At 43.9% G+C, this 23,031-nt stretch overlaps 1 protein-coding gene across 1 annotated transcript in view; it reads left to right on the top strand.

Moving 5' to 3' along the window:
- The first annotated feature begins 2,642 nt into the window (after nt 1-2,642).
- ramp1 (receptor activity modifying protein 1) overlaps nt 2,643-23,031 on the top strand; it is a 28,783-nt gene continuing 8,394 nt past the window's right edge. Inside the window, exon 1 of the mRNA XM_068034626.1 lies at nt 2,643-2,733. Within this exon, the coding sequence (XP_067890727.1) occupies nt 2,691-2,733 (43 nt within the window). The 5' untranslated portion in view covers nt 2,643-2,690. The remainder of the gene's footprint in view (nt 2,734-23,031) is intronic.

The following is a 23,031-nucleotide window of genomic DNA, read 5'->3' as shown; positions in this document are numbered from 1 at the left end:
TCTCCCTCTGACTGTTTGGGGGTCTATCGTACACTCCCAGCAGCATGACTGCCCCTCTTTTGTTCCTTAGCTCAATCCATATGGCCTCATTTGATGATCCTTCCAACATATCATCTCCCCCATTTTACTTTCATTTTTAGCTATTTTTTCTTCCTTTTTTTTTTACATTCTTTTTTACATTTTTTACAATCTTTTTTTTGCATTTATTTCATTTCATCTTAGTTTGTTCAGTTTGCTTACCCACTGTTTTTATTCAGGTTTGCACTTGCTGCTGTTCAATATTCAGTGTATTTACACCTAATCTGTACTAATGCTTTGTCTTTCAACACACCATTAACATATTGTTTGCCTTTGCTCCATGACCTTTTGGTCAGCTATGTGGCCTGGTCCAATCTAGACCTCCTTTGTTATCTCTTGCCCCACCCCCACCTCACTTGCTTATAACCTGTGACTTTTCTAATATTTGTCAGTTCTGAAGAAGGGTCACTGACCCGAAACGTTAACTCTGCTTCTCAATCCACAGATGCTGCCAGACCTGCTGAATATTTCCAGCATTTCTTGTTTTTATATCATCTCTCCTCACAGCTGTAATTGTTTCTTTGACCAAAATTGCCACTCCCCCCTCCTTTTTTATCCCTCTCTATCACGTCTGAAAACCATGTAATTAGGAACGTTGAACTGCCAATCCTGTCCCTCCTTAAGCCATGTTTCTGTAATAGCTATGATATCATACTGCCACGTATCTATCTGCCCCTCAGCTCATCTGCTTTATTTGCTATACTCCTTGCATTGTAGTATATACCCTTGAGCACTGTCAAACTCTTTTAAAAAATTTTCTGACCTTTGTTTCCTCTGCCTTCCAGACTTATCCACTAATTTTCTACCTTCCATTTTCATTTCTGATTTTGTCCCAACAGAGTCTACCCTCAGGTCCCCATCTCCCTGCCAAACTAGTTTAAACTCTCCCCAACAGCATGAGCAGAATTTCCCACAAGGAACTCAATCCCAGCTCTGTTCAGGTGCAACCCATCCGGCCTGTACAGGTCCCATCTCCCCCAGAGCCAGTCCCAATGTCCCAAGAACCTAAAGCCCTCCCTGTTGCACCAACTTTCCAGCCATGCATTCATCTGTCTTATCCTTCTATTTCTATACTCACTTGCGCGTGGCACTGGGAGTAATCCGGAGATTACTACTTTTGAGGTCGTGCTTGCTAATTTTCTACCTAGCTTCCTAAATTCTGACTGCAGGACCGCATCCCTCTTTCTACCTATGTCGTTGGTTCCGATGTAGACCACGACTGCTGGCTGTTCACCCTCCCCCTTCAGGATGCTCTGCAGCCACTCAGTGACATCATTGACCCTGGCACCAGGTAGGTAACACACCATCCTGGAACCGCATCTGCGGCCACAGAAATGCCTGTCTGTTCCCCTGACTATTGAATCACCTATCACTATGGCTCTTCCAGTCTTCCCTGTACCCCCCGTGCAGCTGAGCCACCTGTGGTGCCATGGACTTAGCTCTGGCTGCACTCCCCAGGTGAAGCATCACCCACATGATTATTCAGAACTGGAGTGCGAGACGCATTCAGGGGACTCCTGTACTACCTGCCTGGGCCTTTTTAAATGGCCATCCATTCCATCTCTCCCTGCATACTCTTAAACTGTGGAATGACCACTTCTATAAACATGTTATCCATGTAGCCCTCAGCCTCATGGATACAGCAGAGTGATGCCAGCTGCTACTCAAGTTGTGAAACCTCAAGCTCAAACTGCTGCAACTGACGACACTTCCTGCACATACGGGATGTGTCCTGGAGCACCCACATAGCACAGGAGGAGCAATGCGCTGGGTTTTAAGATCAATCTTTAGGTTTTGGAGCCGTTCTGAGAGTTTTAGAGTCAGTGTCGGTTTGGGATCGGTCAATGGGTTTTTAGGGTCAGTCTATTGGCTTTTAGAGTCAATCTATGGGTTGTAGGATCAGTCTCTGACTTTTAGGGTCAGTCTGTGGATTTTGGGGTCAGTCTGTAGGCTTTAGGATCAGTCTGTGGATTTTGGGGTCAGTCTGTGGGTTTGAGGGTCAGTCTGTGAGTTTGGGGGTCATTCTGTGGGGTTTAAGGTCAGTCCGTGGGGGTTGGGGGTCAGTCAGTGGGGGTTGGGGGTCAGTCTGTGGGTTTTGGAGTCAGTCTGTGGGGTCTGGGTCAGTCTGTGGGCTTTATGTGTCAGTCTTTGGGTTTTGGGGTCAGTCTGTAGGGCTTGGGGTCAGTCTGCAGGGTTGGGGGGGTCAGTCTGTGGGGTTTAGGGTCAGTCTGCAGGGTTGGGGGTCAGTCTGCGGGGGTTTTAGGGTCAGTCTGTGGGCTTTGGGGGTCAGTCTGTGGGCTTTTGGGGTCAGTCTGTGGAGTTTGGGTCAGTGTGTGGGTTTTAGGGTCAGTCTGTGGGCTTTGGGGGTCGGTCTGTGGAGTTTGGGTCAGTGTGTGGGTTTTAGGGTCAATGTGTGGGCTTTAGGGTCCCTCTCCACTCGGAGGTTTGAACCTGTTTGGGGAGAGAAGCTGAATCTAAGCCGGAGGAGGAGTCCTGATTCTGGGGCTGACTTTAAATAGCGGAGGAGAGGCGGGTTTCAGGCTGCAATTGGGCGCAGCTACGGGGAAATGCAGTGAGTGGCTCCGGGAACACAGCGAGCGAAGCGTCTTCCGATGGCTCGCTGGAGCGGCCGGGTTCTCGGCCTCCTGCTGCTCGGTAAGTCACTGTCTCCGGTTCCCATTTGTCTCCGAGCGGTCGGCAGGACGGGGTTTAAAGGCTGGGGAGCGTCCCCTCGGGTGCGGTGTTGCCGAGGAGGGTGCCCCGTGCCTGGGCACCAAATCCCGGCTACTGGGGTCTCGGTGCTGATGATGATCCCTGCGGTTCCGCCACCATCTGCTCGCTGCGTTTTACAAGGATACAGGAACCCCCACCCCACCGCAACAGCCACACCATCGTGAATGTGGGCGTGATGTGAGCAGAGAGGAGACAAAGACACAGAATGAGCTAGAGAGGCACAGTGACACAAAGAGAGAGACACACACACACAGACACATAGTGGGCTACAGAGAGAGACAGACTGAAGTAGAGTCCCAGAGATACGGGCACAGACTGAAACACTGACACGCACAGCTACAGACACGCAAAGCAGAGAACGAACTAGAGAGAATGAACTAGAGAGAGGCACAGAGACACAGCACTGAGTGAGATAACCTGACATATGGCCAGATACACAGTGAGTCTCACACACCTACCCAGATACAACGTGAAGTCGTACACAGTGGGACACCGAGATAGACAGACACACACACATACACACTCGGAGACACAGTGTGTCCTGCAACGTAATTGCACGGTCGATCCCAGTTGCTCCGCGCACTGGATGGCGGCGCGTCCCGTCTGCTGTAATATTGAACTTGCAGTAAAATTCTGACAGTGACTGGAACCGACAACTTGAGTCAAATCGAAGGGGATCAGCTCTCGCTGCTTTCTAAACTTGGTCATGCAGCCCATGGACTGTGCCTGTTGAGATGGAGCATATTAATCTTCCCACTCTCCAACTAGAAATATCACCATATAGAAGGCCAGCATGAACTGACCCCGACATCCCCTCACTCTTGTAACCGTGGACAGTGTGAGCACCGTTTCCCACAGCAGCCCCTCTGTATCATTACAACTGGAGCCCAAACGCGCCAACAAACAGCCTCAGAAACGTTGTACTTAAAGCCCTATTTCCAAACCTGGCTGCTGCTGAATTCCTAATCTCTGGAATTCCCTCCCTAAACCTCTCCGCCTCCCTCTCCTTCTTTAAGACGCTGTTTAAAACTTACCTCTTTGGTCAAGCTTTTGATCACCTGTCCTAATATCTCCTTATGTGGCTGGGTGTCATATTTTTTGATCGTAAAACATCCTGCCACCATGTTAAAAAGCACTATATAAATGCAAGTTGTTGTTAATCGAAGTGTATATTTACCAATGGTGTGACTTTAAGCTGTGGTTGGTGGTACAAGTTCTCTCTTCTCAGACAAATCCCCTTTGCCCTTTAACACCTGCTGATGGTGTTTGCTTCAGAGAAATGAAGGCAAAAATGGTGAGCTTGGGAATTTTGTGAGTGTGGGAATATTAAGGGTTAATCTTGTTCTAAAAGCTAGTCAAAGTTGCATTTAGCATTGAACTACAATTTATTGTGAAAGTTAGGCTTCTTACAGTCTTGGGGATAAACAAGTCCTGCTGGAGAGGCAGCTACAGTTAGTTAATTAGGTAACTAGTTAGAACTGGTTTTGCTAGCTAGCAGTGCATGACTCAGCTCTGCGCAGTTCAGCTAGTATAAATACAGGTGGTGGTTAGCCTGTGGAATTCTCTTTCTCAGAGAGCAGTGGAGGCTGGGTCATTGAATATATTCGAGGCTGAGTTAGATATATATTTTTGACCAACAAGGGAGTCGAGGGTTAAGAGAGACAGACAGGAAAGTGGAGTTGAGGCCACAATCAGATCAGCCGTGATCTTATCAAATGGTGGAGCAGGCTCGAGGGGCCGAATGGCCTACTCCTAATTCTTGTGTTATTATGAATGGATAAAGGGGGCATTTCTCACTCATCATTGAAGGAATTGTTTGTATTTCAATATTCATTGAGCACATTTTCCTGTTTGATTAAGGAGTGCTGATTTTGAAAGTAAGCCTTAAAAATCATGAAGACAAGTAGTTAATGCTGCCACTAGTAGGGCTATACATCAGTCAGAGGTTGGGGTAAATGATGGGTCATCTTATTAAACTGCTGTTGATTTTTGAATTTAGTTGGTGGAGGTTAACTGTTTATTAAAATACAATAGCAATTTGTTCACTTGCAGAGTTGAATAATGATCTTTAGTTAATTAACTTTATCTAGACAGAGCCACAGCTGAACTCTATATATAGCAACATGCAGTAATATAAAACCATTTAATTAGATGCCAGACAACTTCAGGATGATTTTAGTCCCATGTTTGTACAGCTGACTAACACCGATTGGTGTTCAGACCAAGGCTTAGAATCTTAAAAATTTACAACATTCAGCCTGTCTTACCTGTGCTGCTCTTGAAAGAGCTGTCCAGTTTAATCCCAAACCCCAACTTTCTCCCCATAACCCTACAAATTCGTCCTTTTTTTTTTCTTTAAAAAAAAAAGTTGTGCCCTGCTTCTGATCGATACTATTCTTGAGTCTCATAGTTTTAACCCTTACACTCCCAGCAGATTCAGAGAACTTGCACTATCCCTGCACCACTGATTTGTGTTTTAGACCTCAGGAATTGACAGTGCAATTAAAAATTAACCATACAGTGATGAGCACTAATAATGACATTAATACGATATTAAATACTAAGCATTCAACAATTAAGTACAATATGCACTTTACAGGATCAGTGCTAACATTCCAACAAACACTAATATTACAGTAAGCTTCAGTAGGTTAGTCAATAGATGTCAGGTGAAATTTAATGCAGAGAAGTGTGACGTGATATGTATTTGGAAGATGAATAAGGAGGGGAAATGTATACTAAATGGTAAAACCTTTTAATAGGAGCAGAGGAACAGACAGACTGTGGGGTTCTGCTACACAAACCTTTAAAAGTGGGTGTGCGGTGAATAAGTTGATAAAGCTATAGAGAGCATATGGGAATCCCAGATTTTCTATATAGGGACACTGTACAAAAGCAAGGAGTTGATACTAAATCTCAAATCATTAAGTAGGTCACAGGTAGAATATGCACCAATAATTTCCTTGGGAAGATCTGCCTTACTGACCACTGTATGTACAACTGAAACCCTGGATAAAACATCAGCTGATCAATAATATTCTTGATGATTGTGCCCTACTTTTGGAAGGATTTCATGGTCATGGGGAGTGTGCAGAAGAGATTCACTTAAATGATCCCAGGGATGAGAGGCTAAAGGAACTGCTGCTCTTTTTATTAGAGCACAGAAGGTTAAGAGGAGATCTGTGAGTACTGTTCAAAATTCTGAGGTTTTGATTCGGTGAAGTAAGACTTGCTGTTATGTAGCACCTGCCACATTCTCAAGATATCCCAACACTTGCACTTTTCTTTCTGAATAAAACCCCTGTACTTAAATGGATTGGCACAAATTGCCTTTCTTAATATTTGCAGTCTGAACTGAACACCAATAAACTTCACTGGCCTTTGTTTAAACAGAGTCTATTTCCCTTCCTTAAAATAATCCCAATTTATTGGTGTCTCTTTTTCGGCAAAAACAACAACAAACATTTATATCACAATGTGGTAAATCCTCTAAAGGTAGAAGCAAGGTGTTCTGGAGCCAATTAATTGTTTTGAATTGAATAGTAAAGATTTGAGTTGAAACCCACAAATCTTTAAAAGTGTGTGGGTACTGTCATTATGTAGGCAAATGGTAAATGGGGGAGAAACTGTACAGTTAACATTTATTACTGTTGTTTCAGTGTTTATTACTACACCATTCATGTTATCATTGTATGATTAGTGTTTACCATGGCAATATTAATGTTTTTCATTGTATATTAGTGCCTTAGTTGTAACATTAGTCTATTATTGTAATACTAGATTTGTGCTCTTTAGTTACTGATGAACCACTTAGTGGAAATAGTTTGCTTCATTTAGTTTGTTTTCATAACAGATGTTCCACTTTCTACAACTTGTGATTTGCATCTCAGTGCCCTTCAGCTCTAAAAATTATTTTTTTTATTCATTCAGGGATGTGGGCGTCACTGGCCAGGCCAGCATTTATTGCCCATCCCTAATTGCCCTTGAGAAGGTGGTGGTGAGCTGCCTTCTTGAACTGCTGCAGTCCATGTGAGGTTGGTACACCCACATTGCTGTTAGGGAGTTCCAGGATTTTGACCCAGCGACAGTGAAGGAATGGCGATACAGTTCCAAGTCAGGATGGTGTGTGACTTGGAGGGGAACTTGCAGGTGGTGGTGTTCCCATGCATTTGCTGCCCTTGTCCTTCTAGTTGGTAGAGGTCGCGGGTTTGGAAGGTGCTGTCTAAGGAGCCTTGGTGCATTGCTGCAGTGCATCTTGTAGATGGTACACACTGCTGCCACTGTGCGTCGGTGGTGGAGGGAGCGAATGTTTGTAGATGGGGTGCCAATCAAGTGGGCTGCTTTGTCCTGGAAGGTGTCGAGCTTGTTGGAGCTGCACCCATCCAGGCAAGTGGAGAGTATTCCATCACACTCCTGACTTGTGCCTTGCAGATGGTGGGCAGGCTTTGGGGAGTCAGGAGGTGAGTTACTCGCCGCAGGATTCCTAGCCTCTGACCTGCTCTTGTAGCCACGGTATTTATATGGCTACTCCAGTTCAGTTTCTGGTCAATGGTAGCCCCTAGGATCTTGATAGTGGGGGATTCAGCGATGGTAATGCTGTCGAATGTCAAGGGGAGATGGTTAGATTCTCTCTTGTTGCCCAGCACTTGTGTGGCGTGAATGTTACTTGCCGCTTATCAGTCCAAGCCTGGATATCGTCCAGGTCTTGCTGCATTTCTACACGAACTGCTTCAGTATCTGAGGAGTCACGAATGGTGCTGAACAATGTGCAATCATCAGCGAACATCCCCACTTCTGACCTTATGATTGAAGGAAGGTCATTGAAGCAGCTGAAGATGGTTGGGCCTAGGACACTACCCTGAGGAACTCCTGCAGTAATGTCCTGGAGCTCAGATGATTGACCTCCAACAACCACAACCATCTCCCTTTGCACTAGGTATGACTCCAGCCAGCGGAGGGTTTTCCCCGATTCCCATTGACTTCAGTTTTGCTAGGGCTCCTTGATGTCATACTCTGCCAAATGCTGCCTTGATGTCAAGGGCAGTCACTCTCATCTCACCTCGAGTTCAGCTCTTTTGTCCATGTTTGAACCAAGGATGTAATGAGGTCAGGAGCTGAGTGGCCCTGGCGGAACCCAAACTGAGCGTCACTGAGCAGGTTATTGCTAAGCAAGTGCTGCTTGATGGCACTGTTGATGACACCTTCCATCACTTTACTGATTGAGAGTAGGTTGATGGGGCGGTAATTGGCCGGGTTGGACTTGTCCTACTTTTTGTGTACAGGACATACCTGGGCAATTTTCCACATTGCAGGGTAGATGCCACTGTTGTAACTGTACTGGAACAGCTTGGCCAGGGGCACGGCAAGTTCTGGAACACAGGTCTTCAGTACTATGGCCGGAATATTGTCAGGGCCCATAGCTTTTGCAGTATCCAGTGCCTTCAGTCGTTTCTTGATATTGCGCGGAGTGAATCGAATTGGCTGAAGTCTGGCATCTGTGATGCTGGGGACTTCAGGAGGAGGCCGAGATGGATCATCAACTCAGCACTTCTGGCTGAAGATTGTTGCAAATGCTTCAGCCTTATCTTTCACACTGATGTGCTGGGCTCCCCCATCATTGAGGATAGGGATATATGTGGAGCCACCTCCTCCAGTTAGGTGTTTAATTGTCCACCACCATTCACTGCTGGATGTGGCAGGACTGCAGAGCTTAGATCTGATCCGTTGGTTATGGGATCGCTCAGCTCTGTCTATCGCATGCTGCTTACGCAGTTTGGCACGCAGATAGCCCTGTGTTATAGCTTCACCAGGTTGACACCTCATTTTGAGGTATGCCTGGTGCTGCTCCTGGCATGCCCTCCTGCACTCTTCATTGAACCAGGGTTGGTCTCCTGGCTTGATGGTAATGGTAGAGTGGGGGATATGCCGGGCCATGAGGTTACAGATTGTGGTTGAGTACAATTCTGCTGCTGCTGATGGCCCACAGCGCCTCAGGGATGCCCAGTTTTGCATTGCTAGAACTGTTCGAAAACTATCCCATTAGCACGGTGGTAGTGCCACACAACGCAATTCATTAGATATGAGCAACAACTTGAATTTCTATGACGCCTTTAATATAGTAAAGCGCTTCATAGTGTTATTAAGCAAAAATCAACACTGATCTGCATAGGGAGATATTAGAGCAGATGAACAAAGGCTTGGTCAAAGAGGTACTTTTTGACAAGTGTCTTTTAAAGGATGAGAGCGAGGTGGAGAGGTTTAGGGAGTCCACAGGTCCCTGAAGGTGGAAGGACCGGTAGATAGTGGTGAAGAAGGCATATGAAATGCTTTCCTTTTATTGTCTTGAGGTATAGAATACAAAAGCAGGGATGTAATGCTGGAACTGTATAAAACGCTGGTTAGGCCACAGCTGGAGTATTGCGTACAGTTCTGGTCACCACATTACAGGAAGGACATAATTGCTCTGGAGAGAGTACAGAGGAGATTCACAAGAATGTTGCCAGGGCTTGAAAGTTGCAGCTATGAGGAAAGATTGGATAGGCTAGGGTTGTTTTCCTTATAACAGAGGAGGCTGAGGGGTGACTTAATAGAGGTGTACGAAATTTTGAGGGGCCTAATTAGACTAGACAGGAGGGACCTGTTTCCCCTAGCGGAGAAGTCAATTACCAGGAGGCATAGATTTAAGGTGATTGGTAGAAGGATTAGAGGGGACATGAGGGAAAACGTTTCCCACCCAGAGGGTGGTGGGTGTCTGGAATTCACTGCCCGGATTGGTGGTGGAGGCAGAAACCCTGCACTCATTTAAAAGGTACTTGGGTATGCATCTGAAGTGCTGTAACCTGCAAGGCTATGGACCAGGTCCTGGAAGGTGGGATTAGATTGGGCAACTAATTTTTTTTCAACTGGTGCAGACACAATGGGCTGTATGGTCTCCTCCTGTACTGGAACCTTTCTATGGTTCCAGAACTTGGGGACCAGGCAGCTGAAGGCACAGCTGCCAATGTTGGAGTGATAAAACCTGGAGATGCTCCCAAGATGCCAGAATTGGAATAGTGCAGAGATTTTGAAGGGTTGTAGAGCTGGAAGAGATTTCAGAGTAAAGGAGAGGCAAAGCTATGGAGAGATTTGACAAGAATCTTAAAATCGAGGTGCTGCCGGACCAGGAACCAATGTAGGTCAGCGATTGCAGGGGTGATGGGTAAATGGGACTTGGTGTGAATTGGGGTACAAGCAGCAGAGTTTTAAATGAACTTGAGTTTATTTAGGGTGGAGGACAGGAGGTTGGCCAGGAGAGCATTGGGTTAATCAATTCTAGAGGTAACAAAGGCATGGATAAGGGTTTTACAGGTTCTGCTTGAACTGCTAATGCTCCAATATGATGGGCAGGAAGCCTATGCACACTTGCAGCCATAAATGTGCCACCCACCATATTGGTTCAGGAGGAGGGCCCTCGGCACAAAGGAATAGCCAAATAATTAATGAGGTGACCTTTTTAAATTTTCACATTTCAGTCGCCATTTGCTGATCTCACTACTCTTCTCCCCTTGAGATAAAGGCCAGCATTCCATTCACCTTTTTGATTACTTTTTGTACCTGTGCGCTACTTTTCGTGATTTGTGAACATAGATATCTAAATCTCTTCCATCCACCAAAGCTCCTGGTCTCCTGCCATTTAGATAATCCAGTTTCTTTTTCAGATGTCCCTTCTCCACATTAAGCTTCATCTGCCACAGTTTTGGCCACTTACTTAATTTGTCCCTTTTGTAACTTCCTCTAATCTACACAACTTACTGTGACTCCAAACTTAGTGTCATCTGCAAACTTGGAAAGAGAACTCTCTATTCCTTTATCCAAGTCATTAATATATTTATAGTGAAAAGCTGAGGCCACAACAAATATCCCTGGCAAACATCACTTGCCACATTCTGCCAAGCAGAAAATTGAGCCTTTATCCCTACTGTCTTTCTCCGACCAACAAACAATTACGAACTCCTGTCACAAGGTTACTGCTAAACCTATGCACTCTCAGTTTTGCTAACAATCTCTTGTGTGGAACCTTATCAGATGCTTTCTGGAAGACTATCACAGCTCTAGCTTATCCTGCAGGTTGTGTTGAGACAAAATCCATAGACTGAATTAAGAAATGGAGGGAAATGGTGCAATTTTCAGTGTGCATTGCAGGCCATCAAATCAGATAGGAGATCTGGAGACAATTCAGAGGGATGGAAGAACAACGAAGCAACAATACTGGGTGACTAACTATCCCAAGTTAGACTGATTTTTATAAAGGTAAAGTGAGCAAAGTAGGGACTGTTTCTAATCTAACAAAAAAAGGAAGCATTGGTTGATTTTAGTTCTGGATAATGGAGTGGGCAAATAACTGATGTAGTGGCAGGAAAACTATTGGGAAACAGCAGCGACAACAAAATTGGGTTCAAGGTAGGAATTGGAATGACAAGACCAAGGTTAAGTGTGCTGGACTAGAAGAAAAAAACAAAGTTCAGTAACATAGATTAGCTCGACAGAAAAGTCAGCTAACAGCTTCATGAATTGGCAACAAAAAGCTTCAGACATGAGACAGGAAACGTATGAAATAAATATATTCCTATAAGACAGAAACAAGGAATAAATGGGGAAATTTAAATCAAACTAAAATGGAGAGAAATTTTGGGCTAACAGTAAAGAAAATGCTGGTTATAGGAAGTGTAGTGGGAAGGTTAGAAGGGCTAAAAAGGGAATATGGTAAAAGTCCAACAGCAGATAAAATAAATGGAAATTGTAAGGTATTTTACAAGCAAATAAAAAGTAATGGCTTTTAACTTTATTTGCTGAAAAAAGCCCCCATTATTTCATTTTATATTACCTGTTAATCTTTTACACATTCCCTTTTTTAATCCCCCTTTTCCCCTCCCCAATAAATTTTTTACACTGAGTTTTAAAAAAAAAATTTGTTCCTGGGACCTGTCTATTGCTGGCAATGCCCACATTTATTGCCCTTTTGAAAAGGTAGTGGTGAGCTCATCTTTAGTAATATTAGCACTAACATAGTCATGTGTCTCAAGTTTTAGTTTAGTTTATAGAGTCATAATAGCACAAAAGGAGGCCATTCAGCCTATTGAGCAATCCAATCAGTCCCATTCCCCTGTTCTATCCCTGTAGCCCTGAAAGTTTATTCCTTCAATGCCCATCCAATTTCCTTTTGAAATCATTGATTGTCTCTGCTTCCACCACCCTCATAGTGAATTCCAGGTCATTACCACTTGCTGCATTTAAAAAAAAAAAAAAAGTTTTTCCTCACATCTCTATCTTTCCATAGAATCATATACTTAGATAAAACCAGAAAAAAGGGAAACAGCATTTAAAGTTTCACAAATAGGGGTAGAAAATACAAGAGTATGGAAGTAATGACGCATTTATACAAATGATTGGTCAGGCTACAGTTAGAGTAGTGTGTGCAGGTTTGGGAGTCCCATTATAGAAAGAACAGTAAAGCCCTAGATAGTCCCCAGAATAGATGCACCAGGGTGATATAATTGAGGAGAGATTTGAAATACTGGCACTGTTTCTACTGTAGCCAAGAAGGCTGAGGAGATTTAATAGAAGTTACCAAAATTATGACTAACATTTATACTGTGAATGCGGAAGGACTATTTCTTGTGGTTGGGGAATCAGTTGAAGAGGGGATCAATTTAATATTGACATTGAGAGCAAGGATAGATACATTTCTTTACACAGAGGGTTGTTGAGTCATGCAATGTGTTGCCAAGGGAGTGGTTAAGGTAAAGACTATTGTATATTCCAAGGGAAATAGTTGAAGCAGAGGACGATTCAGAAGATGGGGAGAGAGTAGGGCAATGTATTAGTCTTGTATTACCCAAGTAATGGCCTGGCACAGACACAATGGGCTGAATATACTCCTGTGCTGTAAACATCTATGATCCTCCTCCAACCTTGCAACTCATGGAGTTCTCTGTGCTACTTCAATTCTGGCCTCTTGCGCTTCCCTGTTTTTAATCACTTCACCATTGGCGGCTGTGCCATCAGCTGCCTTGGCCCTGTTCTCGGGCATTCCCTCCGTAAATCTCTCTCTCGGCCCACCTTTTACGGCCCACCTTTTACGACTGTTTGTGACTTTGTGTGAAATTTTGTTTGATAACGCTTCTGTGAAGCAACTTGGGATGTTTTACCGCGTTAAATACATGTTGTGTTTTTGTATAGAAAAGTTACTTATTTAACACCAGCTGCTGCAATGTGTGGACATTTGCATCAGTATCTGGCAGTTTTACACCAAGTGAAGACTTGCCAGCATTTTGATGAAGTTAGTAACCCTTTAAGAGAAGCCAGTTTCTAATTGAGGACTATTTTAGAGTCAGTTATACAGCACAGAAATAGGCCCTTCAGCCCATTGTGTCCATGCCGGCCATCAAACATCTAACTATTCTAATCCCATTTTCCAGCACTTGGCCTGTAGCCTTGTGTGCTTTGGCGTTTCAAGTGTTCATCTAAATACTTAAATGTTGAGGGTTCTTGCCTCTACTACCCCTTCAGGCAGTGTGTTCCAGATTCCAACCACCCTAGAGGGGAATTTTTTTCCCTCAAATCCCCTGTAAACCTCCTGCCCCTTACCTTAAATCTGCCCCTCCGATAAGGGAAAAAAGTTTCTTCCTACCTATGCCCCTCATAAAAGGCCCCCCCTCAGCCTTCCCTGCTCTAAGGCAAACAAACCTAGCCTATCCAGTCTCTCTTCATAGCTGAAATGCTCCAGCCCAGGCAACATCCTGATGAATCTCCTCTGTGCAATCACATCCTTTCTATAGTGTGGTGACCAAAACTGTACACAGTACTCCAGTTGTGGGCTAACTAGTATTTTATACAGCTCCATCATAACCTCCCTGCTTTTATATTCTATGCATCAGCTAATAAAGGCAAGTATCCCGTATGCCTTCCTAACCATCTTATCTACCTGTGCTGCTGCCTTCAGTGATCTATGGACAAGTTCACCAAGGTCCCTCTGACCTTCTGTACCTCCTAGGGTCCTATTCCCTTGGCTTGTTAGTCCTCCCAAAATGCATCACCTCGCACATCTCGGGATTAAATTCCATTTGCCACTGCTCTGCCCATCTTACCAGCCCATCTATATCATCCTGTAATCTAAGGCTTTCCTCTTCACTATATGCGACACCACCAATTTTCGTGTCATCGGTGAACTTGCTGATCATACCTCCTATATTCATGTCTAGATCATTAATGTACATTACAAACAGCAAGGGTCCCAGCACCGATCCCTGTGGTACACCATTGGTCACAGGCTTCCAATTGCAAAAACAGCCCTCGACCATCACCCTCTTCCTCCTGCCTCTAAGTGAATTTTGGATCCAATTTGCCAAATTGCCCTGGATCCCATGGGCTCTTACCTTCTTGACCAATCTCCCATGCAGGACCTTATCAAAAGCCTTACTGAAGTCCATGTAGACTATATCAACTGCTTTATCCTCATCCACGCACCTAGTCACCTCCTTGAAAAATTCAATCAAATTTGTTAGACATGATCTCACCCTGACAAAGCCATGCTGACTATTCTTGATTAATCCCTGCTTCTCCAAATGGAGATTAATCCTGTCCCTCAGAATTTTTTCCAATAGTTTCCCTGCCACTGATGTTAGACTCACCGGCCTGTAATTATCTGGTTTATCCCTGCTACTCTTCTTGAATAATGGTACCACATTCGCTGTCCTCCAGTGTTCTGGCACCTCTCCTGTGGCCAGAGAAGATTTGAAAATTTGTGTCAGAGTCCCTGCAATCTCTTCCCTTGCCTCACATAGTAGCCTGGGAGACATTTCATCTGGGCCTGGGGATTTATCCACTTTTAAGCCCGCTAAAACCACTAATACCTCCTTCCTTTCAATGCCATTTTGTTAAAATATATTGCAATCCCCCTCCCTGATCTCGACACCTACATCATCCTTCTCCATAGTGAACACAGATGAAAAGTAATCATTTTAAACCTCACCTATGTCCTCCAGCTCCACATACAGATTGCCACTTTGGTCCCTAATGGGCCCTACTCTTTAAGAGAAGCAAAATACTGCGGATGCTGGAAATCTGAAATATGGGGGACTTTAACTTTCCAAATATTGACTGGAAATACTATAGTTCGAGTACTTTAGATGGGTCAGTTTTTGTCCAGTGTGTGCAGGAGGGTTTTCTGACACAGTATGTAGACAGGCCAACCAGGGGCGATGCCACATTGGATTTGGTACTGGGTAATGAACCTGGCCAGGTGTTAGATTTAGATGTAGGTGAGCACTTTGGTGATAGTGATCACAATTCGGTTAGGTTTACCTTAGCGATGGGCAGGGACAGGTATATACCGCAGGGCAAGAATTATAGCTGGGGGAAAGGAAATTATGATGCGATTAGGCAAGATTTAGGATGCGTAGGATGGGGAAGGAAACTGCAGGGGATGGGCACAATCGAAATGTGGAGCTTATTCAAGGAGCAGCTACTGCGTGTCCGGGTACATAAATCCCTGAAAGTTGCCACCCAGGTTAATAGGGCTGTTAAGAAGGCATATGGTGTGTTAGCTTTTATTAGTAGGGGGATCGAGCTTCGGAGCCACGAGGTCATGCTGCAGCTGTACAAAACTCTGGTGAAACCGCAGCTGCAGTATTGCGTGCAGTTCTGGTCACCGCATTATAGGAAGGATGTGAAAGCTTTGGAAAGGGTGCAGAGGAGATTTACTAGGATGTTGCCTGGTATGGAGGGAAAGTCTTATGAGGAAAGGCTGAGGGACTTGAGGTTGTTTTCGTTGGAGAGAAGGAGGAGGAGAGGTGACTTAATAGAGACATATAATCAGAGGGTTAGATAGGGTGGATAGTGAGAGTCTATTTCCCCGGATGGTGATTACAAACACGAGGGGACATAGCTTTAAGTTGAGGGGTGATAGATATAGGACAGATGTTAGAGGTAGTTTCTTTACTCAGAGTAGTAGGGGCGTGGAACGCCCTGCCTGCAACAGTAGTGGACTCGCCAACTTTAAGGGCACTTAAGTGGTCATTGGATAGACATATGGATGAAAATGGAATAGTGTAGGTCAGACGGTTTCACGGGTCGGCGCAACATCGAGGGCTGAAGGGCCTGTACTGCGCTGTAATGTTCTATAAAAACAAGAAATGCTGGAACCACTCAGCAGATCTGGCAGCATCTGTGAAAAGAGAAGCAGAGTTAATGTTTCGGGTCAGTGACCCTTCTTCGGAACCTACTCTTTCCCTGGTTATCCTCTTGTCCTTAATATACTTATAAAACGCCTTGGGATTTTCCTTTATCTTTCCTGCCAGTGTTTTTTCATGCCCCCTCTTCGCTCAACTAACTAACTTTGTTTCCCCCTACACTTTCTATACTCCTCTGGGACTTCTGCTGTTTTCAGCCCTCTGAATCTGCCATAAGCCTCTTTTCCCACCAACCCCCCCCCCCCGCCCCGCACCCTTATCCAATCCTCTATATCCCTTGACATCCAGGGTTCCCTGGACTTGTTGGTCCTACCCTTCACCTTTACGGGAACATGTTGACCCTGAACTCTCACTATTCCCTTTTTGAATGACTTCTACTGGTCTGATGTAGACTTTCCTACAAGTAGCTGCTCCCAGTCCACTCTGGCCAGATCTTGTTTTATCGTATTGAAATCGGTCTTCCCCCAATTCAGTACCTTTATTTCCAGTCCATCTTTGTCCTTTTCCATAACTACCTTAAATCTTAGAGTTATGATCACTATCCCCTAAATGCTTCCCCACTGACACTTTTACCACTTGCACGGCTTCATTCCCTTCGGATTAGGTCCAGTACTGCCCCTTCTCTTGGAGGACTTTCTACGTGCTAGCTCAAAAAGCTCTCCTGGGTGCACTTTAAGAATTCCGCCCCCTTTAAGCCTTTTGCACTAAGATTAGTTCAGTTAATATTGGGGAAGCTGAAATCCCCTACTATTATTACCCTATTATTTTTACATCTGAGGTTTGCCTACATATTTGCTCCTCTATCTTTCCCTGACTGTTTGCTTGATTGGATACCTGTAGTACACTCCCAGCAAAGTGATTGCCCCCTTTTTTGTTTTTCAGTTCTACCCATATGGCCTCATTTGAAGAACCATCTAAGATATCATCCCTCCTTACTGCAGTAATTGACTCCTTGACAGTTCAATGCTGCCACCTCGTTTACACCCTCTAACCCTGTTACACCTGAAGATTCTATACCCTGGAATATTGAGCTGCCAGTCCTGCCCTTTCCTCAGCCATGTCTCTGATAGCAATAATATCATATTCCCATGTGGTAATCAATGCCCTCAATTCATCTGCCTTACTAGTAAAATAGATGCAATCCAACCTTGCATTATTTGCTTGTGCCTTAACAGGTCTATATTTGCTCTGCCTTCCAGACTGACTTAGTTTCTCTTCTATATTTGGCTGTGCATCACCCCCTACTGTACCTCCACTCTGTATCCCATCCCCCTGCCAAATTAGTTTAAACCTCCCTGCAAGGATGTTGGTCCAGTTCTGGTTCAGGTGCAACGGTCTGACTTGTACAGGTCCCACCTTTGCCAGAAACAGACCCAGTGATCCAGGAAACTAAAGCCCTCCCTCCTGTACCATCTCTTCAGCCATGCATTCATCTGCTCTATCCTCCTATTCCTATACTCACTAGCACATGGCACTGGGAGCATTCCAGAGATTACAACCTTTTGAGGTCCTGCTTTTTAATCTGCACCCTCAATTCTTGTTGCAGGACCTCATCCCTCTTTCTACCTATGTCGTTGGTACCAATGTGAACCATGACCTCTGACTGTTCACCCTCCCCCTTCAGAATGTCCTGCAGCTGCTCTGTGACCTCCTTGAACCTAGCACCAGGGAGGCAACATACCATCCTGGAGTCATGTTTGCGGCCACAGAAACCCCTATCTGTACCCCTTACAATAGAATCCCCTATCACTAACTATAGCTCTCCCACTCTTTTCCCCCTGCGCCCCCCCCCCCCCCCCAATCCTGTGCAGCTGAGCCACCCATAGTGCTAAAGACTTGGCTCTTGCTGCATTCCCCTGAGAAGCTATCTCCCCCAACAGTATCCAAAGCGGAAAATGTGTTAGAGGGAGATGGACCCAGGGGACACCTGCACTACCCATTCCCTTTCTGCCTGAGCAGTCTTTACCTGCAGTGTGACCACCTCCCTAAACATGCTATCCACGATTTTGCCCTTGAGATATTTGTTGGTCTGGATGTAACAGAATCTCCTAATCCCTGATCAATCTTATTAAATAAGAATTTAAATCTCAAATCAAATATCCTGCAGGGATTAATTCAGATCCAGAGTTCAAACTGAAGTCTGTGTCCTTCTCAGCTCTCTAATACCATTTTATTAAGGATTCAGACCATCATTTCACAGATGAACCAAGATACACTGATGGACCCTAAGAGATTCAGGAGATATTGAGTTAAGATAAAGTGGAGTTAAGGTTGAAGATCAGCCATGATCTTACTGAATAGCAGACCAGGCTCGCAGAACCGTATGTCCTTAAACCAAAAGGAAAGTTGGAAAAGTAAACACAAGTAGGGAAGAAGCACAGAACAAAAAATGGGTCTTGTGCAGTAGTGCAAAACTGATGATCCATCAACAACAACTTATGTTTATATAGTGCCTTTAATTTAATAAATCATCCTAAGGCACTTCACAAGAGCATTATAAAACAACACATGACTGAGCCACAAAAGGAGATGATATTGCTGAAAACCAAGACATTTTGTTGAAGCTTTTCGTCTTGCACTCATCAGGATAATTCAAAAGAATACCAATCTAAGGGAAGTTTACACTGTATGAGAAAAGAGTGCTGATTGGTAAAGGCGTTGCCATGGAGAATGCACCAGTTTATGGTGACCGACAGTTAACTGCCAAGCTTTGTTTAAAATTTAAAGGCAATGCCTTGGCCAGAGTCAAGCTGCCTGGTTTAAATTTCACTTTGATACTAAGACTAGAAAAGCAGAATATTTTTTAAAAGGTGTGAAACATCTAAATGAGAGGTACTTGGGTGTACTCGTACAAGGAACACAAAGTTAGTGTGCAGGTACAACAAGCAATTAGGAAGGCAAATGGCATGTTTACTTTTACTGCAAGGAAATTGGAGTACAAGAATAAGGAAGAATTGTCCTGGGTTTTGGTAAGACCACACCTGAAGTACTCTGTGCAGTTTTGGTTTCTGTTTCAGGAAGGATATACTTTGTCACCTGCCAAGAATGAGGCACACATTATTTTGCCACATGACCATTAAAACTTAAAATTGTTGCTGGGAAGAAAAGAGGGCCTATCACAAGGAATTGCCAGGCCCTTCACCAGAAAGACCTTTTTTGCATACTAGCAGACAGTGTTGGAACAAAGGAACCAGTCCCTGCTTCTCCAATACACAAGACCTGGTCAAACCAGTTTAGTCACATGACTAACTGGCAGTTGGAGTTTTTTGAATTTGACCTTGCCACAGAGTTTTAATACTCAGAAAAGCTGTTTGCTCCTGAACTGAAAAGACCCCTCTCCTGTCTGCTCTCCTCTTTCACCAGCTTCAGGAACCATTGGAGACATCTGAACACCAAGAGAAAAGTCTCCTACAGTGAACAAGGTTTAAGAATAATACTGGGCCCCAATGAAAAGCAAGAATTATCTACAAAAGGACTACAGTGAGCTCGAAGCACAGTAACAATAAACTCCTTCTGATATTGCCTCAAATCTCTCCATTTTGTTTTTTTTGTCTTTATTTGCATGTGCATATCGTAGGGGCATGGCATGTATCTGTAGGCGTTAACCGAATTAGAGTTTAAGTTTTAATAAATTTCACTTTTCTTTAAACCTAAAGGAGCCTGTTTGTGCTCATTTCTTTACCTTTATAATTGGCAAGCGGTGAACATGGATTCACCAAAGGGGAGCTAAAGACACAGTGCATTTAAAATTAAATCCTGTTACAATAAGACCAGGTGAAAGCTGAAAGAGACCCCTAGACACCTTTCTCACCTGGTCATCACCACTTGCATGGAGGCGGTACAGCGAAAATTCACCAGATTGGTTCCTGGGATGACAGGGTGAGTAAATGTGGCTTATAGTCCCTGGAGCTTTGAAGAATGAGAAGTGATCTCATTGAAACATTCAAGATTCTGAAGGGGCTTGACAAGGTAGACACTGAGAGGTTGTTTCCCTTGGCTGGGGAATCTAGAACATGGAGCACAGTCTCAGGATAAGGGGTCAATCATTTAGAACTGAGATGAGGAGAAATTTCTTCACTCAAAGGATTGTGAATATTTGGAATTCTCTACTCCAGAGGGTTGTGGATGCTCTATCGTTGAATATATTTAAGGCTGAGGACAGATTTTTGGTCAGTCAGGGAATCAAGGGATACGAGGGAGTGGGCAGGTAAGTGGATTTGAGGCAGAAGATCAGCCATGATGGTAACGAGAAGCCATATGATCTACTCCTGCTCCTATTTCTTGTGTACTTATGTAGGACTACTTTGCACTCTGCCCAATTTCCTTTCCAATTGAAGTCAATGTCAATTCGCTATCTTCCGTTACTGCTACCACCAAGATACATTCTCTGGGAGAGCCATAAAAATCAACAAAGGGCTACAAGGTAAGTTTATAGTTATAACATGGGAATATAAAACAATGCAAGTGATTATCTGAGCTAAGAGCAGGAGTTTTTTGTAACTATATTAAGAGTGGTAAGGGGGAGTGTGAACTCCTGAAAGACCGATGCAGGTGAGATTATAATTTTTATAGTGAAGGAGGAAGACAAAATACTAGTGGTACACGGAACTTAAAAAATAAGTTAAGGAGAGGAACTTCATGGATTTAATGCCAATGAGAAATAGACTACACTGGCCACACTCCAAGTCCTCCAACATACATCGGCTCTCCGTAGGGCTAAAATATAATTCTAGGACATCTGCAATTATCTCCCTCAGGATCCTAGAATGTATCCAGTTGGGTCCTGGTGTTCTGTCTTCCTTTAGCTTCACTAATTTATCTACAATTTTCCTTTTATCACATAATACAATATCACTCATCTCTCCACTTTTGGGATTCACCTCCTCTCTGACAGCCTTCACTTTATTAAAGACTGATGTGAAAAATTTGTGAAACATCTCTACCATTTTTTTCTTCATCCTTTTTTATATCGTGGCAATCCCCTCTTCTTGGGTCCCACCTCACTTGCAACAATTCTCCTCTTGTATTTGTAAAATATTTTACTGTTCCTTTTTGAAGTTTATTGGATCTTCTCTCATGCTCCCTCTTTGCTTTCCTCATCCTGCTCTTTAATTGCCTCCTATATTCTCATTGCCCATTTTGGATCTTCATTATTGGACCCTCTTCAATTTTAATTGCTTCAAACATCTTCATTTATCCATGATATCCTTTTTTTTTGATGGAATATGTGTATTCTGTACTTTGCAATCACTTTTTTTTTCCTACAGTCCCATGCCAATTTCTCCCTGCACCTCCCCTCAGCTAGCACACTCCCCTTTCTTAAAAACTATCCTAATCCCACTATGCCTTTCTAGTTTATATTCTGGTTTTATCATTCCTAGCTGGATCTTAAACTTTAAGATATTGTGGTTACGAGCCACACTTCCAGTCTTGAAGCCTGTCTCACATATTTCTTGAGGAATGAGTCCTGTACAGTTGAGAAATTCCATTCCCTCCCTCCCTGCTCCAATCGATATCTCTCGGAACAATTTTATTATTCCTACTCGCCTGCCTCTAGTCTGACTGCAGATTCCCTTTTCACAATTTGGCAACCACTTCCTGGTACTATTTCTTTTCCCATGTTTTTTTGGCTATGCTAATTCCTATATTTACTCCAGTTTTTATCCCCATTTATAATTTGCCGATTTTATTTCCCTACTCAAAATTCCTTCTGTTGAATTGTTTTCTGAATGCATATTATTCTCATTTTAATTCTCCTGCCACCATTGGATGATCTTGGTTGGTATTGGGTTCCCAGCCCTCATATTCCTAATTGAAATATCTCTCCACTTCCATATTTAACTGTTTTGTGAGTACATTGGTAATCTCCCTGTTCAGATGTTGCCCACCCTTGCAGAGTAGACCCTATCTGTCACAGAACTGATGCCAATGTTGTGCAAAGTGGAATCTCTCCTTCTGACATCACTCTTAGCCAGGCATTGATTTCCCTAATCATCCTGTCCTTCCCTATTACATCACGTGGCCAAGGAAGAAATCCTGAGATTATCATCTAATGGAAAGGGAGATTGTAGTTCTGTGTAAATTACCATCTGTGAAGTTCTACTCCTAAACTTATTCCCCATTCTCCTAAATTGAGTTTGTGGGATTTCAGCTCTTTCTTTACCCACATCATTGGCTCCCAGTGGGACCATGAAAACTGCCTACTCTCCCTCCCCTTGCACAATCCTTTCTAAACTATATGCAAATAGGTCCCTTACCTCAGCACCTGGGAGGCAGAAATGTACCGGGAGGGTCAGTCTGGACACTTGTTCTAAACAGTCATTCTGGACTGTGAAGGATTGTGTTGGTCCCACTGACTGAGAGTCCTCTATATCTACTGCTGTTCCAGCTGTGCTGCTAATCTCCACCTTGAGCCATCTCCTTTTTGTTGGTGCCACTGAAGACTCTGGGTAGGTCCATCAAGTGGATATAATTTTTCCCACAAGAACCAAGAGCTGCAAATCTGTTTGAGAAGTGTAAGTTGCTCTGGGTGCTCTTGTTCTAACCTTTTTCTTCCTGCCTTTCCCCACCTCTTGGTCAGACACCCATTTGTCCTCCTTCCCTGCCTGTTCCTTTATCTCTCAGCTGTGTGACTACCCTCTCAAACTTCCACTCCTGAAGCTGCTCCCTCTCTCTGATGTGTTGGACTGATACCGCCTCCTTCCCAAGTTCTGAGATTTTTAGCTGGTGTAATGTGGGTTGGTGGTGCTTCCCATCGATGTAATGCCCAAAGCTGCCAAATCTTTGAAAGAATGACCCATCACTGTTTCTTCCTCTGCTGCCATGGGATATTTAATGTTTATCTTAAGGATAGGCAGGGCCTCAGGTTAATACTGCATTCAAAAAATGATCCCTCTGACAGTACAGTCCTCCCTCAGTACTTCTTTGAAGTGTCAGACTAGATTATGTGGTCAAGTAAAAACAAAGTGCTGCAAATGCTCAGTAGGTCAGG

Source organism: Heterodontus francisci, chromosome 7 (assembly GCF_036365525.1).
Source record: "Heterodontus francisci isolate sHetFra1 chromosome 7, sHetFra1.hap1, whole genome shotgun sequence".
NCBI lineage: Eukaryota > Metazoa > Chordata > Chondrichthyes > Heterodontiformes > Heterodontidae > Heterodontus > Heterodontus francisci.
The sequence above is the reverse complement of the archived record's forward strand: the minus strand, read 5'-3'. Positions and strand labels throughout refer to the sequence as shown.